We start from the raw sequence: 16,098 nt of genomic DNA on the forward strand, positions 1-16,098 counted from the left end.
CCCCTCTTGAGAGCTCTCCTCCCTTCTTTCTTGATCAAGTGATCTCTTTTCTTTTGAAAAACAAAATTTGAATTACTTTTTTTTGTCCATTTCTTTTTATTTATTAGTTTTTCCACATCTTTTCATTTTTTGTTCACCAAGAAATGGCCACCCCAGGACTGGGAGCTCTTGAGTACCTAGGAACAAGGTGGTAGCTGCCCACTTTAAGAACACTGAGATTGGCTGGTGCCTTTACACTCTTTTAATTACCACCAGAGATTGCAAAAGATTGAAAAAAAAAAAACCCAAACTAAAATTCTCTCACTAGAGGACTGGCTACATAATTTGTGAGATTTTAATGAATTTGCAAACCTCTCTATGTCCTAAGAAAAAATATAAAAGGTATATGTGACAGTACACCTATGCCCACAGACACTGCTATCGTTTGTGTCTGGAATGTCCTCCAAAGACCTATCTGGTAAAGACTTGGTCCCCAGGGTGGTGTTATTAGGAGGTGATGACACATTTAGGATGTGAGGCCTAGTGGAAGGAAGTTAAGTCACAGGGGTGGGGAGGTTGGGGGGGTGGAGGGCATGCCTTTGAAGGAGACTATGGTACCCTGGCTACTCCTCTTCCTTCCCTTTTCTTCCTGGCTACCATGAGGTGAATGGGCTTCTTCAACCACATGCTCCCACTATGATGTGCTGCCTCACCACAGGCCCAAAAGCAATGGGCCAACAGACCATGGACTGAAACTTTTCCTCTTTTTTTTTACTTGATTATCCCAAGTATTTTGTTACAGCAATAGAAAGCTGACACACACACACACACACACACACACATACATGAAAATGTGCCTTTATACTGGAAAACAGTTTTCTGGAAGGATATATAAGAATTGTTGACAGTGGGAAAAAAATTGTTGATAGTGAAGAACTGAAGTGGAAGGAATTTTTTTTTTTTTTTTGTCTCATGCCATTTTTTCCTGATGGATTTTTTTTCCTGTAGGCATATTACTTTCTCAATAAAAAACAAGTTGATAAGTTTTTTTTTTTAAATTTAAATTCTTGGAGAAATAAAGCTGTTTCTGGTCACGTAGGCAGGAGCTGACAGCCTTATAAAGGATTGTAGGACTGTTATTCAGAAGCTTCCATCTCACAGAGTAAAATCTCAGAATCCCCATTCATGCGCCTTCCCTTAGCCCATCCTCCTCCTTTTTGACCTATCATTTATTCATGTCTGTGGAGTAAGGGAAATGATTCTCACACTTCCACAGCCAGAGAGTTCTTGATGTAGCCCAACCCATTGATTTAATTGCCTCTGATTAAATGTAGTGCTAGTTCTTTCTTGTATTTTGAGTCCCACCCTTGCCCCCCAGTGATCTGCCCTCCCGGTGGACAAGCAGATCCAGCTCTTCTTTGGGGGCCTCCTTGTAGACTGCTCCTAAAGCCTGCCTTCCTGACAACATGCATATGGTCTCCCACGGGTCATCTTCAGCCGTCATCCCTACTGGGCATTTCTCATTTTATGCACTAGTCTTTTTCTCTGCCTTTTTTTTTTTTCCTTCTAAATAATGTTAGGTTGTCGTTCCCATGTAGATGGAAAACACTTTGGGTCCAGGTGTTTTATTTCTTTTCTTTTTTCATTTCACCATGCTCCCCCCTCCCCCTCCCTGCCTGCTATTGTGCAAGTAGTACAGGGTGTAGAATGGGGACTCAATAAATCCTTGCTGGATAAGCAAATAGAGAGGAAGGGGGTGGGGAGGCCTGAACGGAGCTCAGGGCTGGGACATTGCCTGGGGGCAGATGCTAGTTGGAGATGGAAGAGTGGAGGCTTGGCAGGTCCGACACCTTTGACTGCATCTGAATTAAGTTTTGCTCTCTAGAAATAGTACCCGCATACCTCAGTGTTCCCATCAGTGCCTGGGGTCATTATCACTTTGTCAAGGTCAAGTATTTAAGGAGTGTCCACAGGGTGCCTGGCATTTTGCCCAACATTACTTCAATCCTCTCTTTATGTAAATAGGGGTGTTGTCTGAATGGGTGGGATCACATTTCATCACATTATTATATCTCAGCCTGTGCCTTTCTCCTACCTCCATATGCCTCAGTACCTTTTCACACCCACACACTCACACAATATACATAGTGATAAAAATACTGGTCACATCAGGGACTTTGGGCTCCAGATCCTACTCTGTGTGATTTTGGGTAGGTGTCTTCCCTTATCTGGCCTCCAGGGTCCCTAACAACAAAATATATGTGTACTAGACAATCTCCTAGGTCTCTTCCAGAACTGAATTCTATGCCTCTAATGTTCCTTTACTCGAGCTCCCACCACCATGACTGGGCATCTTGTGACTTGTGTTTTGTTCCAAATTACTTTCAGGAATTATGTCCCAACCCTCAGTTTATCGTGGGTGGAGCCACACGAACAGACGTTCGTCAGGGTGGTCTAGGTGAGTAACTGGGGAGAGTCCTGTTTGTTTTGGGAGAGGGCAGGTGAGTGTGTGTAATGAGCAACGCCCGATTACACTGTTAGTCTTGACCAGCTAAATTATGTACACGGTTTGCCCACATGGGTTTGTGCTTTAGAGATTGTCTTCTTGACTATGGATCTGAATGCTGCAACCCCTTTTTGGCTTCCCTTAACAAAGAGATTTTCTGCCAACTCGTTCCAACCCCTTTCATGCTGGAGTAGCAAGCCAGGAATCTATATATGGAGTAGATAGCCATGCTGTACCATTTTTTATGATATTTGCTTTTAAGCAGTCATAGTTATCTATGGAATGGCCCTGTCCATGTAATTATGGACTGCCAGAATAGATGCTTTTACAATTGGTATTGCATCTTTCTAGCCAGACATTCTTTCATAGGTCAGGGATTTGTAAATCAAGAAACTTCATTTAGGGGGTGGGGATGGAGTTCAGTGGTGGAGCACATGTGTCACACACATGAGGCCCTGGATTCCATCCCCAGCACCAAAATGTCCAAACAAGCAAAACTCCCCTTTATTGCTTAACTTATTATGTTCTTTTCAAGTCAGGTGCCGTTGAGCTTAGGATGTACTTTCATTTTTTGTTTTGTTAAATTCTAGCCTCAGTTGTCAGAAAAGCAGGCTCTTCTTGATGGCAGATTAGCTTTGTTGATCTCATAAACCTTCAGAATCTCCAGGCCTCACAGACGGGAATTTCTGCATTGAGTAGACCACACTTAACATTTTATGGGACAACACGGCCTGAGTCGAATTTGTTGGCCTTCCAAACCACTGTCCAGTGACAACTGCAAAATATAGACTTGGACACAAAGGCAGAGAAGAAATAGACTCTACTTGATGAAAAGCAGCCAGATAAACAAAAAAACCCTCAGTCTCCATACCGACTCCATAACCTTTTATATTTTAGGAAGTTTCCTCTCTTTTTCTTCCTTCTTTTTTCCAGCCAGGAAAACCTTTTCTCTTCAGCCTGCTGGAAACCATCATGATTTTGAAAATTGCAGGGCATTTTATTTTAAATGCCTCTAATGTTCTCTCCTTTAATAAGTATAGCAAATCTGCCTCAGCCTGAGCTCATGGTGCGTGACTATAAAGCATGGAGAACAATTCGGGGTGCCACACACAAGTGCGTGCCCTGTTGCCTGAAAACACAGCCCGTATCTCCCAGGCTCTTGTGTGTGGCTCGCTGAGGGGTGGCTTGCTGACCTTTTCCTGCACTTGGTTAAGTGTTCCGTACCTTTTAACTTGGAGCTGCATGTTTAACCTAATTTAGCAAGCGTCTCAGGGAAGCAACCTCGAATGTGCGCCTTTACTGCTCCTTGTTAAAAATGTTTTAACCTTGGGAAAAGCATTTAATTAGTGTCTTTTCATCGATTGGCGTGGGGGGGATTGTCCTTTGAATAGTTTAAAGCAAAGACGTTTGAGGGTTTCCTAAAAGGGGCTGGAGCGTTACCATGGCGGCTAATGGAGACCAAGGCGTTGGAAGGGCAGGAAATGAACCCAACTGGATCTCAGAATCAGGCTCACATCAAAACAAATGGGACAGCTGTAGTGGTGGGGGATTTTAAATGAACAGAACAGGAAATGGCTGTTGAGTTCAGCCTCCTGAAAAGGGCCTGTTGCTTGGGAAAGGGTTTGAGGCTTGGTTTAGTAGATGGAGCCTCAGCAAGTAGAACAGTAGGTGCCTCACAGGTCTGAGGCTGTGGCTGGTACAGCAATCTGCGGTGACCTGTGGAATTTGAGGCAGGGCTGCCCTCTCTAATGGGTGAGTTGTGGTGAGATTAAGACTTGATAAAGAGCGGCAAGATAAACAAACAAACAAAAAAAACCCCAGAGATCCTAGCTGGGCACAGTGGTAGAAGTCTGTAATACCAGTGGCTGTGGAGGCTGAGACAGGAGGATCGTGAGTTCAAAGCCAGTCTCGGCAATGGCAAGGCACTAAGCAGTGAGACCCTGTCTCTAAAATAAAATACAAAATAGGACTGAGGATGTGGCTCAGTGACCGAGTGCCCCTGAGTTCAATCCCTGGTACAAAAAAAAAAAAAAAGATTATAGAGATCCCACCCAGGATACAGAGCATGTTCCCAAAGAGCCAGGGAAGGTGTCACACAGTCAGCACCTGTTGAACCAGGGTGGGATGTGGATTAATGTTTGTTTAATGCTTTGCTGGCTTTTCGGAGTCCAATACAGGACAGCAGTGTCTGCTCTAGGGATTAAAAAAATTTATTTTTATAACAGTTCATCTATGTAACAAAAAATGTCTTTTCCCTAGAATTGTGTTATTATTTCATTATTTTGAATACACATGGTTCAAAAATTAAAACAACTGAAAGCTTTGCTGTGAGAAATGTGCTTCTCACCTGTCTTCTACCTGTCTCCATCTACTCCATCACTCACTGTCTTGTAAAAACCATCCTTTCTGGCTGGGGGTCGCAGCACATGCCTGTAATCCCAGTGGCTCAGGAAGGAGGATTGTGAGTTCAAAGCCAGCCTCCACAGCAAGCCCATAAGCAACTCATCAAGATCCTATATCTAAATAAAATATAAAAAATGATGGGGGATGTGGCTTGGTGGTGAAGAGCCCCTGGGTTCAATCTCCAGTACAACAAAAAAACAAAAACAAAAGAACAAAACAAATACTTTTCTATTTTTTTATGCAAATTCTAACAAATCTATATATGTATTCTTATTTTTAACCCTTTCTTGAGCTGAAGGTGACATACCATCAACACTGTTTGACACTGTGACATTATTTCATTGAATAAAACATCTTGGAGATCACTCCATATCATTCTGTAAAGGACTTCATTCATCTTTTAACCATTGAGTATACTGCATTGTATGGATGTACCACAGTGGGTTTATCCTGTTTCCTGTTGACAGATGCTTGTTATTTTCTCTGTCTTGCTATCATAGAGTATTGCAGCGACTCTCCTTGTTCACACATTGTCTTGTCTGTCTGAAGCTAGTTGGCCGCTGTCACGATGTGGCATCCAAAGAACCTTCCTCCTGACCGACCTAAGTGTGTGAGTCTCTTGGTTCTCATCCAAGTTTATGTTCACTAGAGCCCAGGACCTGGCTTTCTTTGGAGACATTGGAAAGAAAATTGGGAGTTCATAACCCACTTGAATCAAATGTATGAAATATGATATGTCTAGAACTTTGTAATGTTTTGAACAACCAATAAAAAAAATTCTCTCTCAAAAAAAAAAAAAGAAAAAGAAAATAAAGATTGTAGAAACTGAAAGCTAAGGATCCAATTGCCCCAAACAATTCTTACTGTAGCAGGTGACTTTTCTTTGTATAGCTCAGTCCTTGCAGGAAGATGGTGTGGTTCTGCATCCACCTAAGTCATTAAATGAGTGTCCTTTGATGGCACAGCCCCCCAACAAAACACCTTTCTGAACCCCCATGCTTCCTAGTACACTGAGGTAGAGAGTTCTTCTCCAAAGATGCTATCCTCTGCAATCCTTGTCTTGCTTCATCTTTTCAGTGGGAGCCATACTCATCAGGTCTAGCAAAGGCCACCCACACATAGTGTCCACTAGAGTAAGAGGGTATCTCAGGGCCACCCCACGTTGGGATGGAGTGAGCTGTAGGTGTGCATTTTCAACATCTGCAGGTGTCCATTTTCAGTGGATGCTCATGGTTATAGATCATTCAGGGAGCTTCAGGGACCTAGTGGGTCCCTCTGCTGCTCATAATAGTACAGTTTGTCTCTCTGTTGCCTTTTGGCTCAGGCATGTACCAAAGCATATTGTGGCCTTTGGGGCTGTTCAACTAGACCCTGTCCTATGTGTGAAGTACACATTCTGGCTTTGTTCACCTCACACAACAAGTTATACCTATGTATCAACCAGAACTTCTTTGGTCACTAGCTTTAAAAGTCCAACCCAACTGGCTTAAGGAAAAAGAGGGGTGGATCTTTTGGTTCACCTAAGTAGACCATGGAAAGGGACGGTAGTGTTAGCCTTGGGGATACCTGGACTCAGGGATACTAATGTTCCTGGAATACTCTCTGCCTATCTCTTGACTCTATGGGTTGGCCTCATTCTCCTCCATGTCGGACAGGATCAATGTGGCAGGAATCACAACTCCTAGCGGTTCCAAGCTTCATCCTAGCAACACCATACACCAGATTTGATTTTATGTATTTAGGAAAGGCCTCTGATGGGATGATCTGGGTCTTCATCCACTTCCTAAGCCAGTTACTACAGATAAAGAGGCAAGGGTCCATATGATTGATTCAACCCGGGTCATGGGCTCACTCTTGTGGTTGGGAGCCTTAGTGACTGGAGCCTCCCTTCCAACCACAGGGAGAATCCTCCAAAAGGGAAAGACAATGGTGCTGGGAAGATAGAATAAAAAAAGTACATCTCACCATTAAACAGGACTGACCTGGCTTAGGCTTTCCCTATTCCTGGTCATCTTTGCCCTCTGTGCCCAGTGGCCTTGATATGCACCCCCTCCCCCAATCCATTACTTTGCAATACTCCCTGAAATGCCTTTCCTGAGGGCCCCTCCTCTGTTATTGGATCTGTCCTTAGCCATGCCTAATTCAGCAAACCCAAGCAGACCAGAGTCTTCATGCTTTGCCTATAGCCTCACCCACTCAGTTTTCTCAACTATGAAGTGGGGATATAATCAAAACCAACTTGCCAGAGGGTTGTAATAAGCAGAGAATCAACACTTGGTTCCTTAAGCTCTAAGAAGTAGGCATGACCATGGGTGCAGTGGATGTGAGTAACCCTGGGAGTCCTGCCTGTGCTGCATGCACCGTATTACTCATCTCTGGGTTCACAGTCCCCTGTGCATACCAGAGCTCAGAGAAGGTTTGTTGCACTTTTGATCGGTTGATCTGAACATTCCTTCTTATGTTATTACTAGAACACTTTAAAATAGCCTAAATCTGAGGCTACTTGTGTTTTCCTCTCTCCCTTGCCAGTACCTCTTGACAATCAGGCTGGGTCAGGCACTGACGATAAAAGTCTCATTCTGACATTGCCTATATGTACTGATTTTCAAAGGATTTCAAAGTTTTGTGCAAAGCAACTTTTCTGCGTCAGTCCCCAGCTTGCCGACACTGCTGGGTGGGAACATAGAGGTGTTTGAAGGTGCTTGCTGAGCCTCAACAATAAAAAATGTTCCAGAAACAGACCACAAATGAGGCTGTCCCCAAGCCCCTGCTGGTGGCTTTGGAGAAAGGCACACACACAGAGAAGTTTCTGTGGCCACACTGGTTTCTGTGGCCCCCACTGGGACTCTCAGAATTGTCCAGTCACCCACAAGCTCCTTAGTAACCACTAACTCTACCTGCCCTGGGCTACATTCAGTCCTTACCTCCAGTTATCCATAGGAGGGGAAACACCAAGATGTAGTGTCATTTGTGCCTGTGGTTGTGGAAGTGCAACAGGACTTGAAACATCTTCACATCAGTGGACCCAAAGGCCATAAAAGAGATGTTAATCTATGATCATAGAAGATCTTGGCCTCTGGAAAATGAAATTTGATGCTTGCTGCTTTCAGGAACAGGGAACAGGAAATTTTCTTATTTAACAAATGAGGACCAGATACTTCCACAATATAGATAGAAATTGGAGTGCTTTCTGGAGAGCAAAAGCTGTCATGTTGATCTAAACCTTGAATCTAATGGGTGGCTTGTTTTCTTCCTCCCTCCCTCCCTCCCTCCCTCCTTCCTTCATTCCTTCCTTCCTTCCCCACCTATTTTTCACTCCCAGTCCTGTGTCAGTGTGTTTGTGTTTCTGTATGCTCATTTCTTCCAATACCTTTTTCTCTGTTGATCTGATTTTTCTCTTCACCTCTGTGGAGTTGGTGTCTTTTTCATCTTTATTGTATTTGTTAAATAGAATTTATATTCCGCATACCTGTCTTGAAAAAAAGAATGGACCATTTCATAAGTCTCTAAAGACAAAGAACCAACAGCAATGACCTAAATTCATTGCCTTCTTGTATGCATCTCTCACATTGATTTTCCTCTGTGAGCCGATGCCCCCCGCCCATGGCGCAGGGGCCTGGACTCCTGGAACGGGCCTGTGTGCACACACTCGTTAGTAATTGGGAGTAGTGTCAGCATCCTTAAGAGCATTTTTTTCCCAGACACGTTTTGATCTGTAACATCCTTCAAGGACTGGGGTGAAGTAAATTCATTCACTAGGACTGGTTGCTTACTTTTAATGAGCAATCAGGGAAGCCTCAGAGAACATAAAGGGCCAAATCTGCTCATTGATTCTGGAGAGCACAGGGTCAGACTTCTGGGAGGCAGGAAAAACTGCAGATGACAGTTGCATGCAGCGCTGTGGGCTTAATTGTGATGTGGGGGAAGTTTGGTTTGCTAAGGGGGTCCTTCCCAGTCTGGGATGGCTCCTCTTCATCCTTCTATCTTTTCCCTCTAACTTTGTTCCTAGTGCTCAGTACTCCCATGTCCTGTCCCACTACTTCCTCTGCCCTGTCTACTCTGAGCAAAGGTGCCCAGGACAACCAAATGCAAATTTGAGACAGTGGGTTCCAAAAGGATTTATATATTGAGCATTATTTCAAGAGCATGAAAGAATTCTACATTAAACAATCAGTTCTGCTAACCTTAACAATCTTATTTCCTTCTGTTATGAATGCAGGCAATGAAGCCCAGTAACATAAATCACATATTATTTTCATATCACAGAACAGTTGTTAGAAATATCCAAAATGCCACTTCTGCTCATCAGTACCTCATAAGTATGCTCTTTATTAGGCCCTTCTCCAAATCTTTTATACAGGACATTAAGAAAGAAACACAAACATTACTATAATTAAAAATATTTTTGATAACTTTCAATGGAATTGGATTTTTGTAGCCTTTGTTTCTATTTTATGCATTTAGAGACATTATTTTGCGATCAGATCCTGACTTGGCTGAACTGCCAGCGGGGTCCATGCGTAGGAGAGGTTGAGAATTCTGCACCGTGTGAGTGTGAGGCTGTTTCTTCCGGGCAGAGATTTCTTTTGCAGGAAGGGGATTTTTGCCAGTGGGCTCCAGTTTTACCTACTTAAATTGAACTAGGTCCTGAGTTTCTCCCACTTTGTAAGAGAACTGTGAAAAGTACAGGTGAACCTCTGATTGCCCAGGGAGACATCTCTTTAATGAGGCTGCTTAACCGTAGGAAGAGGTAGTGGGTGATCCCAGGCCAGGGCACTGCTCTCTGTGCCCCATCTTGGCTGAGTAGCCTGAGGTTTGGGTCTGAAAAAACAAATCTCAGAGTGAGGCTGATTCCTACTCAAAGGAGAATCCACCAGTGCTACATTTTTAGGGGATAATTATTTTAACATATTCTACAGACCCTACTTTTAAGGACTGATTCCATGCCTATCAGCTTCCTGCCTGCAGCTTAGGTTTTGAAGAAGTCTACCCAGGGACCTAGGATGATTCCTTCATCACACATGAGCCGTGAGTCTTGGATTTCTGTAGCTCTGTTTGATGTAGTAGGGGTATACTGCTGCCCCCATTTTAGTCATCAGGTCTGGCACATGGGGCTGGTTAAAGGGTCTAATTAAAGGAGAACCGGGATTACCTGAAGGCAGTGTGTTTGATGGAGGAATCCAGGGAGCTTATGGGTGCTAACTCGTGGCCATGTTGCTGAAGGAAAAGGTGGAAGCAGGCTGGTGCAGGGCAGGTACGATGAGATCACAGGCTGTGTTCAGGTCTCTGTCACATCCAAGACAGCCAGGGGCCCTTATTGGAAGCCTGACCAGCTGCATCTGGAGCTTCATCCCAGAGATGTACCTTCAGCACTTCAACAGGCTGATTCTTGCCATTCTAGGACTAGAAGCAGAATCCACAAGAGCCTGGTTCTTCAGGAAGCAAACGCACACTATATCCTCACAGGAGAAAGGACAGATGCTTCCTTTCTTCTAAAAGGCTACCAATTTGATGAATAGAAACAAATGCCACTCCACCAACCCTTTGCAGATGCTACTTCTGTTTGGATGTATCCTCTTGCCCTACAGTTTCTGTTACCTCCCTGTTGCCATCTCAGCTGTCCTTGGTGATCCTGGGAACACCCAACAGAAGCTGGTGGGATGTTCCCCATGTAGGGGCATGGTCCATTCTCCAAAGACTCCCTTGACCCCATGGTCACCTCCTAAAGTTACAGTTAGGGTTTCCTGCTGGCTTGGGAATTGCACAAAGCTTCTCTATACCTACCCCCATCCTCTCTATCAGCTCGTTGAGGGTGTGACCCTCCCTACTTTGCACTTTGGTTTTTTTTCTCTTATCTGCTTCAAGAGGCTTCTTTGTACCTTCTTTGTGGTCCAAGGATGGCTGTGCAGCTCCGGGCTTCATGACTCTGCTGCTGGTCACTGGCTTGCATTCTTGCCTCACCTTGATCCCTGAGACTCTGGCACCTTGGTTCCCCAGTCTTCTACTCTATGAAGAGAAAGAGCTGGGAATGACCTCCGTGCATCTTGGCATCCTTCTGTAGACCTGTTCAGGTTTCAAGGATCATGTTTCTCCATCAGTCCCTGACGAGTTGCCCTCAGCAGGCTTGGCTTGGGATCATGGACCTTACTTACTGGGTCTTCCTTGCCTTATCTACTCAATTCCTATTTGCTTTTACATAGCCTCCTCATCAACGTGAGGCCAGTATCGTTTTTCTTCTAGGTCATCAGAGTTGGAAGGACCTAGAGAAGGATTCACTCCAGGGGCCACAACTCAAATGCCTACAGAGGCCACATAAATGAGTGAGGTAGGCAAGGAGTAGTGGGGACTGTGGTGAACTAGAGCGTTTCCCTGTGTGAGGGTGAAAGCCATCACTTGGCTTGATCTGGGGGTCACCATAAAGGAGCCCAGAGACCTTCCCTTACTGCCCTACACTTAACAGCCCTTCTCTAGTTCCTTACCCTACTTTACTTTCTTTATTGTTTTTACCATTACCTAGCTCATGGATTTATTTATTGTTTGTTTTTCCCACTAAAATGTGCACTCCATAACATTTAGGATGTTCTTTTCTATCATGGTATACACAGGGATAGAATCATATTTGGTGCAGAGGAGATGCTCAATAAATACTTGTAGAATGAATATATAGAGGAATTTTGATCAGGTTTTGCCATTGTCAAGATAAGCCAGAAATCTAGATTTTTATGTAAAACCCCTGTAATTCAAATGCATAAATCACCATGCAGGTGGGTACTGTACATCTCAAACAGAATCGATCTGCAAGCCACTTCTAACTAGTTTGTTGTAGTTCAGTCTACACTGGCCTGAGTTTAGCACTGACTCTGGAACTTTCTATATTCCAATTGGCTTTTCCCCTTCAGATCTGCCTTTGGGTTGCTGCAACTCATGGTCTTTGGAGGAATGATCTTTGGTGAATGCACTCCAAGGCCCCTCTGTACTGGCTTCTAGTTGAAATTACTTTCTGTCCAGTTGCTCTCTTCTCAAGCTAGCCGAAGTCCCCTCTATCAAGAGTTTTGATAGAGTCCTCCCACCCAAGTCAGTTTCCTTCCTGTCTCCTTTTGTGGGGACAAGTGCATGCAGTACTGAATACATGGCATACATTAAGGGCATCTGAGTGGCAAACCACTCCCCTATGCTAGGCGTGTGAGCTGCAAACCGCTTACCCCATAGGCACAGCCCTGGGCTTTAGGCCGCGTGTTGCAGTCCCTGCGCTTGCTCCACGGCCCACTCCTCGATTGGTCACTGCAAGGATAGTTGGCCAGAAATTGCATTGGTGGCTGCCTGTAATCTGCTTAGCTACTGCCTGAATATATATATATATATATATATATATATATATATATATATATATATAGTAACTGCGCAATAAAATCAGACCTGCTTCCTGCTTGGTCTCTGGAGGTCTTGATTAGTGACTCTGCAGCCACACTGTCCTCTACCCTGTTCCGTGGACCTTCTCGTTGGATGAGAGAGAGCCCACACATCCTTTCACATCTTTTTGCTCTTATGCACTTGTGCTCAGATATTTTCCCAGCCTAAAACCACCATGCACTCTAATTAAAAGAGACCTGGGGCTACCTGAGGCCTTGCATTTGATGGAGCACCAGGGACTCAAGATCCCAGTCCTCAGGGCTCCGGGGAGACCATGGTACTCTGTTCTCACGTGCATTTTTGCATGCATTTTTGCACCTGAGTCACTTTACTTTAACTCATGGTATATTTGAGGCTGTCATTTTTCCATGGACACTCTTTATTACCCTGTGTTTAATATTTGATGTACTTTAAGGACCCACATATGTTTGGAAGCCTCAAGGACCCCAGCTCTGATTTGGGTGTGCCACACACTTTACGTCTTTGGAGGGGGACATTGAACAAGGCTGTCCCCAGCAGAGACAGTAATGGACACTTTTCTGTATCTTATCACATGCATTTCTGCTGTGTTTCTCATCTTTTCATTTTTTTTCTCCATTTCACCTAGCTTCTAGTGTCTTATTTTTTAATCCAAAGGGCATTATAATTAAACTCAGAAGCAAACAAGCCACTTTCTCTTGAAACTGGCTCTGAGATGTATTTACATAAGCCCTGAATGTATTTACTTAGTGATTTTTTTTCCTCCTCTGGTGAATCAATTCCATTTTTAACAATCTACTAAGAATCTTTTTTCCCCTCTAAGTAGCATTGAAGTTCTAATTTAAAGCTGGGGTGGGGCGGGAAGAAAAGAGCAGGAAGTCCTAAAGCAGTTTCACGCCGTTGAGTCTGATTTCTTCAACAAGAGTGGAAATTAGATGAGAATTGGCCTGGCCGGCTTCCTGAGCAACTCTGAGAAGCTCTGAAACAATCTGAGACAATCGGATTCCTTGTTTGCTCTTTTCCCCTTTTTCTCCCCTCTGATGACTTATAAGATAGAGCAAGATGGCCTCTGATTCAAAGGTGGCCTGCCAACTTTTCTTGTTCATTCTCTCTCTTTCTCTCTCTGAAGTATATTAACTCTCTGGGGTCTCTGTAGCTCCTGGAAACAGAAGACCCCCTGGCCTGGAACTGTCCTCGGGCAAATGTGATGTGTGATAGTGGCCCTCAGTGCTCAGCTGCCCACCTGCTGCTGTGGGTCTGCTGTCAGGGGTCGTCATGGGAACCAGGAGTGGCGGCACAAGGAGACCTGTGGGGGGCAGCAGAGTGGATTATTTAGTGTGCTTTATTATATGTGGTACAGCTGGAAAGAGTTATTTTGAGGATATAAAAATTACAGTTGCCGCAAGTGAGTCACACTGCCATTGCTCAGAAAATTACCAGTAATACTTGGGGCTATCTTTGAAACTGTATCAGTAACTTTCCTCCCAGGGTGACCCCAATACCTCACTCCCTGCTAAGCCCATGGCACCTGGGCCCTCTGGGGTTTCTGGACTTCTGATGTCTTGCTTCTAGAACAATGATGTCTTGCTATAATGCAGCCATAAAATCAGGATGGCATTTCAGTAAGGTGTGCTAAGCTCATTTACAACTCCAGCAGGAGGTGTCGAGTGGTAGGGGATCCAGGCTGGTGGTGAAATGCTTAGAAGAGTGAAGGAACATGTGGTTTATCTGACATACTCATTTGTCAGAATCAGGAAGAACTTTCACAGCTCCTTCATCATTTAAATATTGATTAAGTTTCTTCCTTGTGCTGGAAACGGTGGACAAAAGACAGGTGCTGTCTCTCTTCTTCTGGTGGAGCTGGGGTGAGAGGGTTCCATGCAGCAGAAATATGAATAAAAGTCCTTTACTTAGAAAGAGTCTGTCCTCAAAGGTGACTTGCAAAGAGATAGTAGGGCTGCAGCAAATAGGGGGCAGGGATTGCAAAACTGAGGGTGCAGAGGGGCAGCAGGCAGATCACTAGGGGCCCTGATGCTATGCAAAGAATTTTGGGCTTTATTGCCAAGGACAGGGTGTATATAGCCAGGTTTGCTGCTGCGTAGACCTTGGGAACACCAGGCAGGACACAGCTGCATTACCAAAACACCCTCATTATTTGAGGATAACTGGTATTGTTACGGAACTGGGCCCTTCTGAGAAACTGAAACACCGTGAAGACCTCCTCTTCAAACACCAATTCTTGCAATCAAGTTAGAAAGATTTCAGACATGTCGCTCAGAGTAATAGGAACGATTTTACTGAAGGAAGAGGAAAGGGGAGAGAATATACTCTCAAGGGAGAGAATGGATCCTCTTAGGAGAGAGACAATGTGCCTCCCTTGCACTCTAGTTTTACTGGGGATCCCAGAGAAGTTTCCAGAGAGTCCTGCCCAGGTCCACCTTTTGACTTTTGACTGACAGCAGAGTAACATCAGGGGACTTTTAAGTCCCCACTCACCTTGGCCCATGCTGACTAGTTCTAATTAGATTCTTAACCACACATTCTTACAGATTGGGTGGTTAGGAGGAACTATCCTTATCTCCCAGAGTTTCAGGATCTGGTCACCAAATTCTCCTCCTTCAGGGTAACTTGTGTTCCTCTTATCAACATTATTTTGGACTTGCATTTCTCCTTCAGTGAACAGGTAGTTTGTTGAGGAATGTGACATATCCTGTCCACTGAGGCCAGGCAGGGCTGCAGCTAAATTACTTCTTGGAAAAGAAAGCATGTGGGGGTCAGCACAATGGGCCCATTTTATAGATTTATTCTCTTAACCTCATGTTCCCACCATCCTCATCTGTCTGTTCCCTAACAGTATCAGAAGGGGGGCCACTCAAAGTAAAATGGAAGACCTCATTTCTTAGTGTGCAATTTAAAAAAATATTCGATTAGTATATTACTTTGAAAAATGATGTAAGAAATTTTGAGCTGGATGCGGTGGCGCACATCTGTAATCCCAGTGGCTCGGGAGGCTGAGGCAGGAGGATTGTGAGTTAAAAGCTAGCCTCAGCAATTTAGCGAGGCCCTATGCAACTCAGTGAGACCCTGTCTCTAAATAAAATACAAAAAAGGTCTGGGGATGTGGCTCATTTGTTGTGTGCCCCTGAGTTCAATTCCTGTACAAAAATTAAAAAAGAAAACTTGAAAAAAATTTTGTATATTTTGACAAACTTATATAATAATAACTACTTTGGGCTAGCTCTTAGAACAGAGGATGAATCAATTTTTCACTTTTTTGAGGGATGGGTGTGCTGGGTTTGAAAACATTACAAGATAACAGGATGCAACACCTTCCTCTTTTGACTATTGAAGCATAATCATGAAAACATTCAAAGACTCATTAATTTCCCAAGGAGCTCTCTCTCATTCTTGATGCTCAAGCCAATCACCAATGCTGCCTAGATCCTCAGTAGTCTTGCTGTTTTCTCTTCCTTAGCTGTAACCATTTTAATTCTGTCAAGTTCTCCTTGGTCAGTGGCAGTGAAGCACAACTCCAATGTCGCTTTCATCAACTTCATGAAATCCTGCAAATGTAGCAAAATGTTTTGTCACAATTAGTCTGCTTGTGCTGCTATAACAAATAATCACAAACTGGGTAATATGTCAGTCATAGAAACTGATTTCTCACAGTTCTGTAGGCTGAGAATTCCAGGACCAAAGTGCCAGCTGGTGTGGTTTGGTCTTTGCCTCCAAGATGGCGCCTTGTTGCTGTGTCCTGTGGAGGGGATGAAGGCAGGAGACAGAGGGCAAAAGCAGGTCAGACTCCCTCTGTCAAACCCTTT

General features: G+C 44.1%; 1 protein-coding gene across 1 annotated transcript in view; it reads left to right on the forward strand.

Moving 5' to 3' along the window:
• The window catches only part of Capn8 (calpain 8), a 76,238-nt gene that overhangs the window by 12,092 nt on the left and 48,048 nt on the right, over positions 1–16,098 (forward strand). Inside the window, exon 2 of the mRNA XM_026407148.2 lies at positions 2,368–2,437. Within this exon, the coding sequence (XP_026262933.2) occupies positions 2,368–2,437 (70 nt within the window). The remainder of the gene's footprint in view (positions 1–2,367; positions 2,438–16,098) is intronic.

The sequence above is a fragment of the Urocitellus parryii genome, chromosome 9 (genome assembly GCF_045843805.1).
Source record: "Urocitellus parryii isolate mUroPar1 chromosome 9, mUroPar1.hap1, whole genome shotgun sequence".
In the NCBI taxonomy this organism is placed as follows: domain Eukaryota; kingdom Metazoa; phylum Chordata; class Mammalia; order Rodentia; family Sciuridae; genus Urocitellus; species Urocitellus parryii.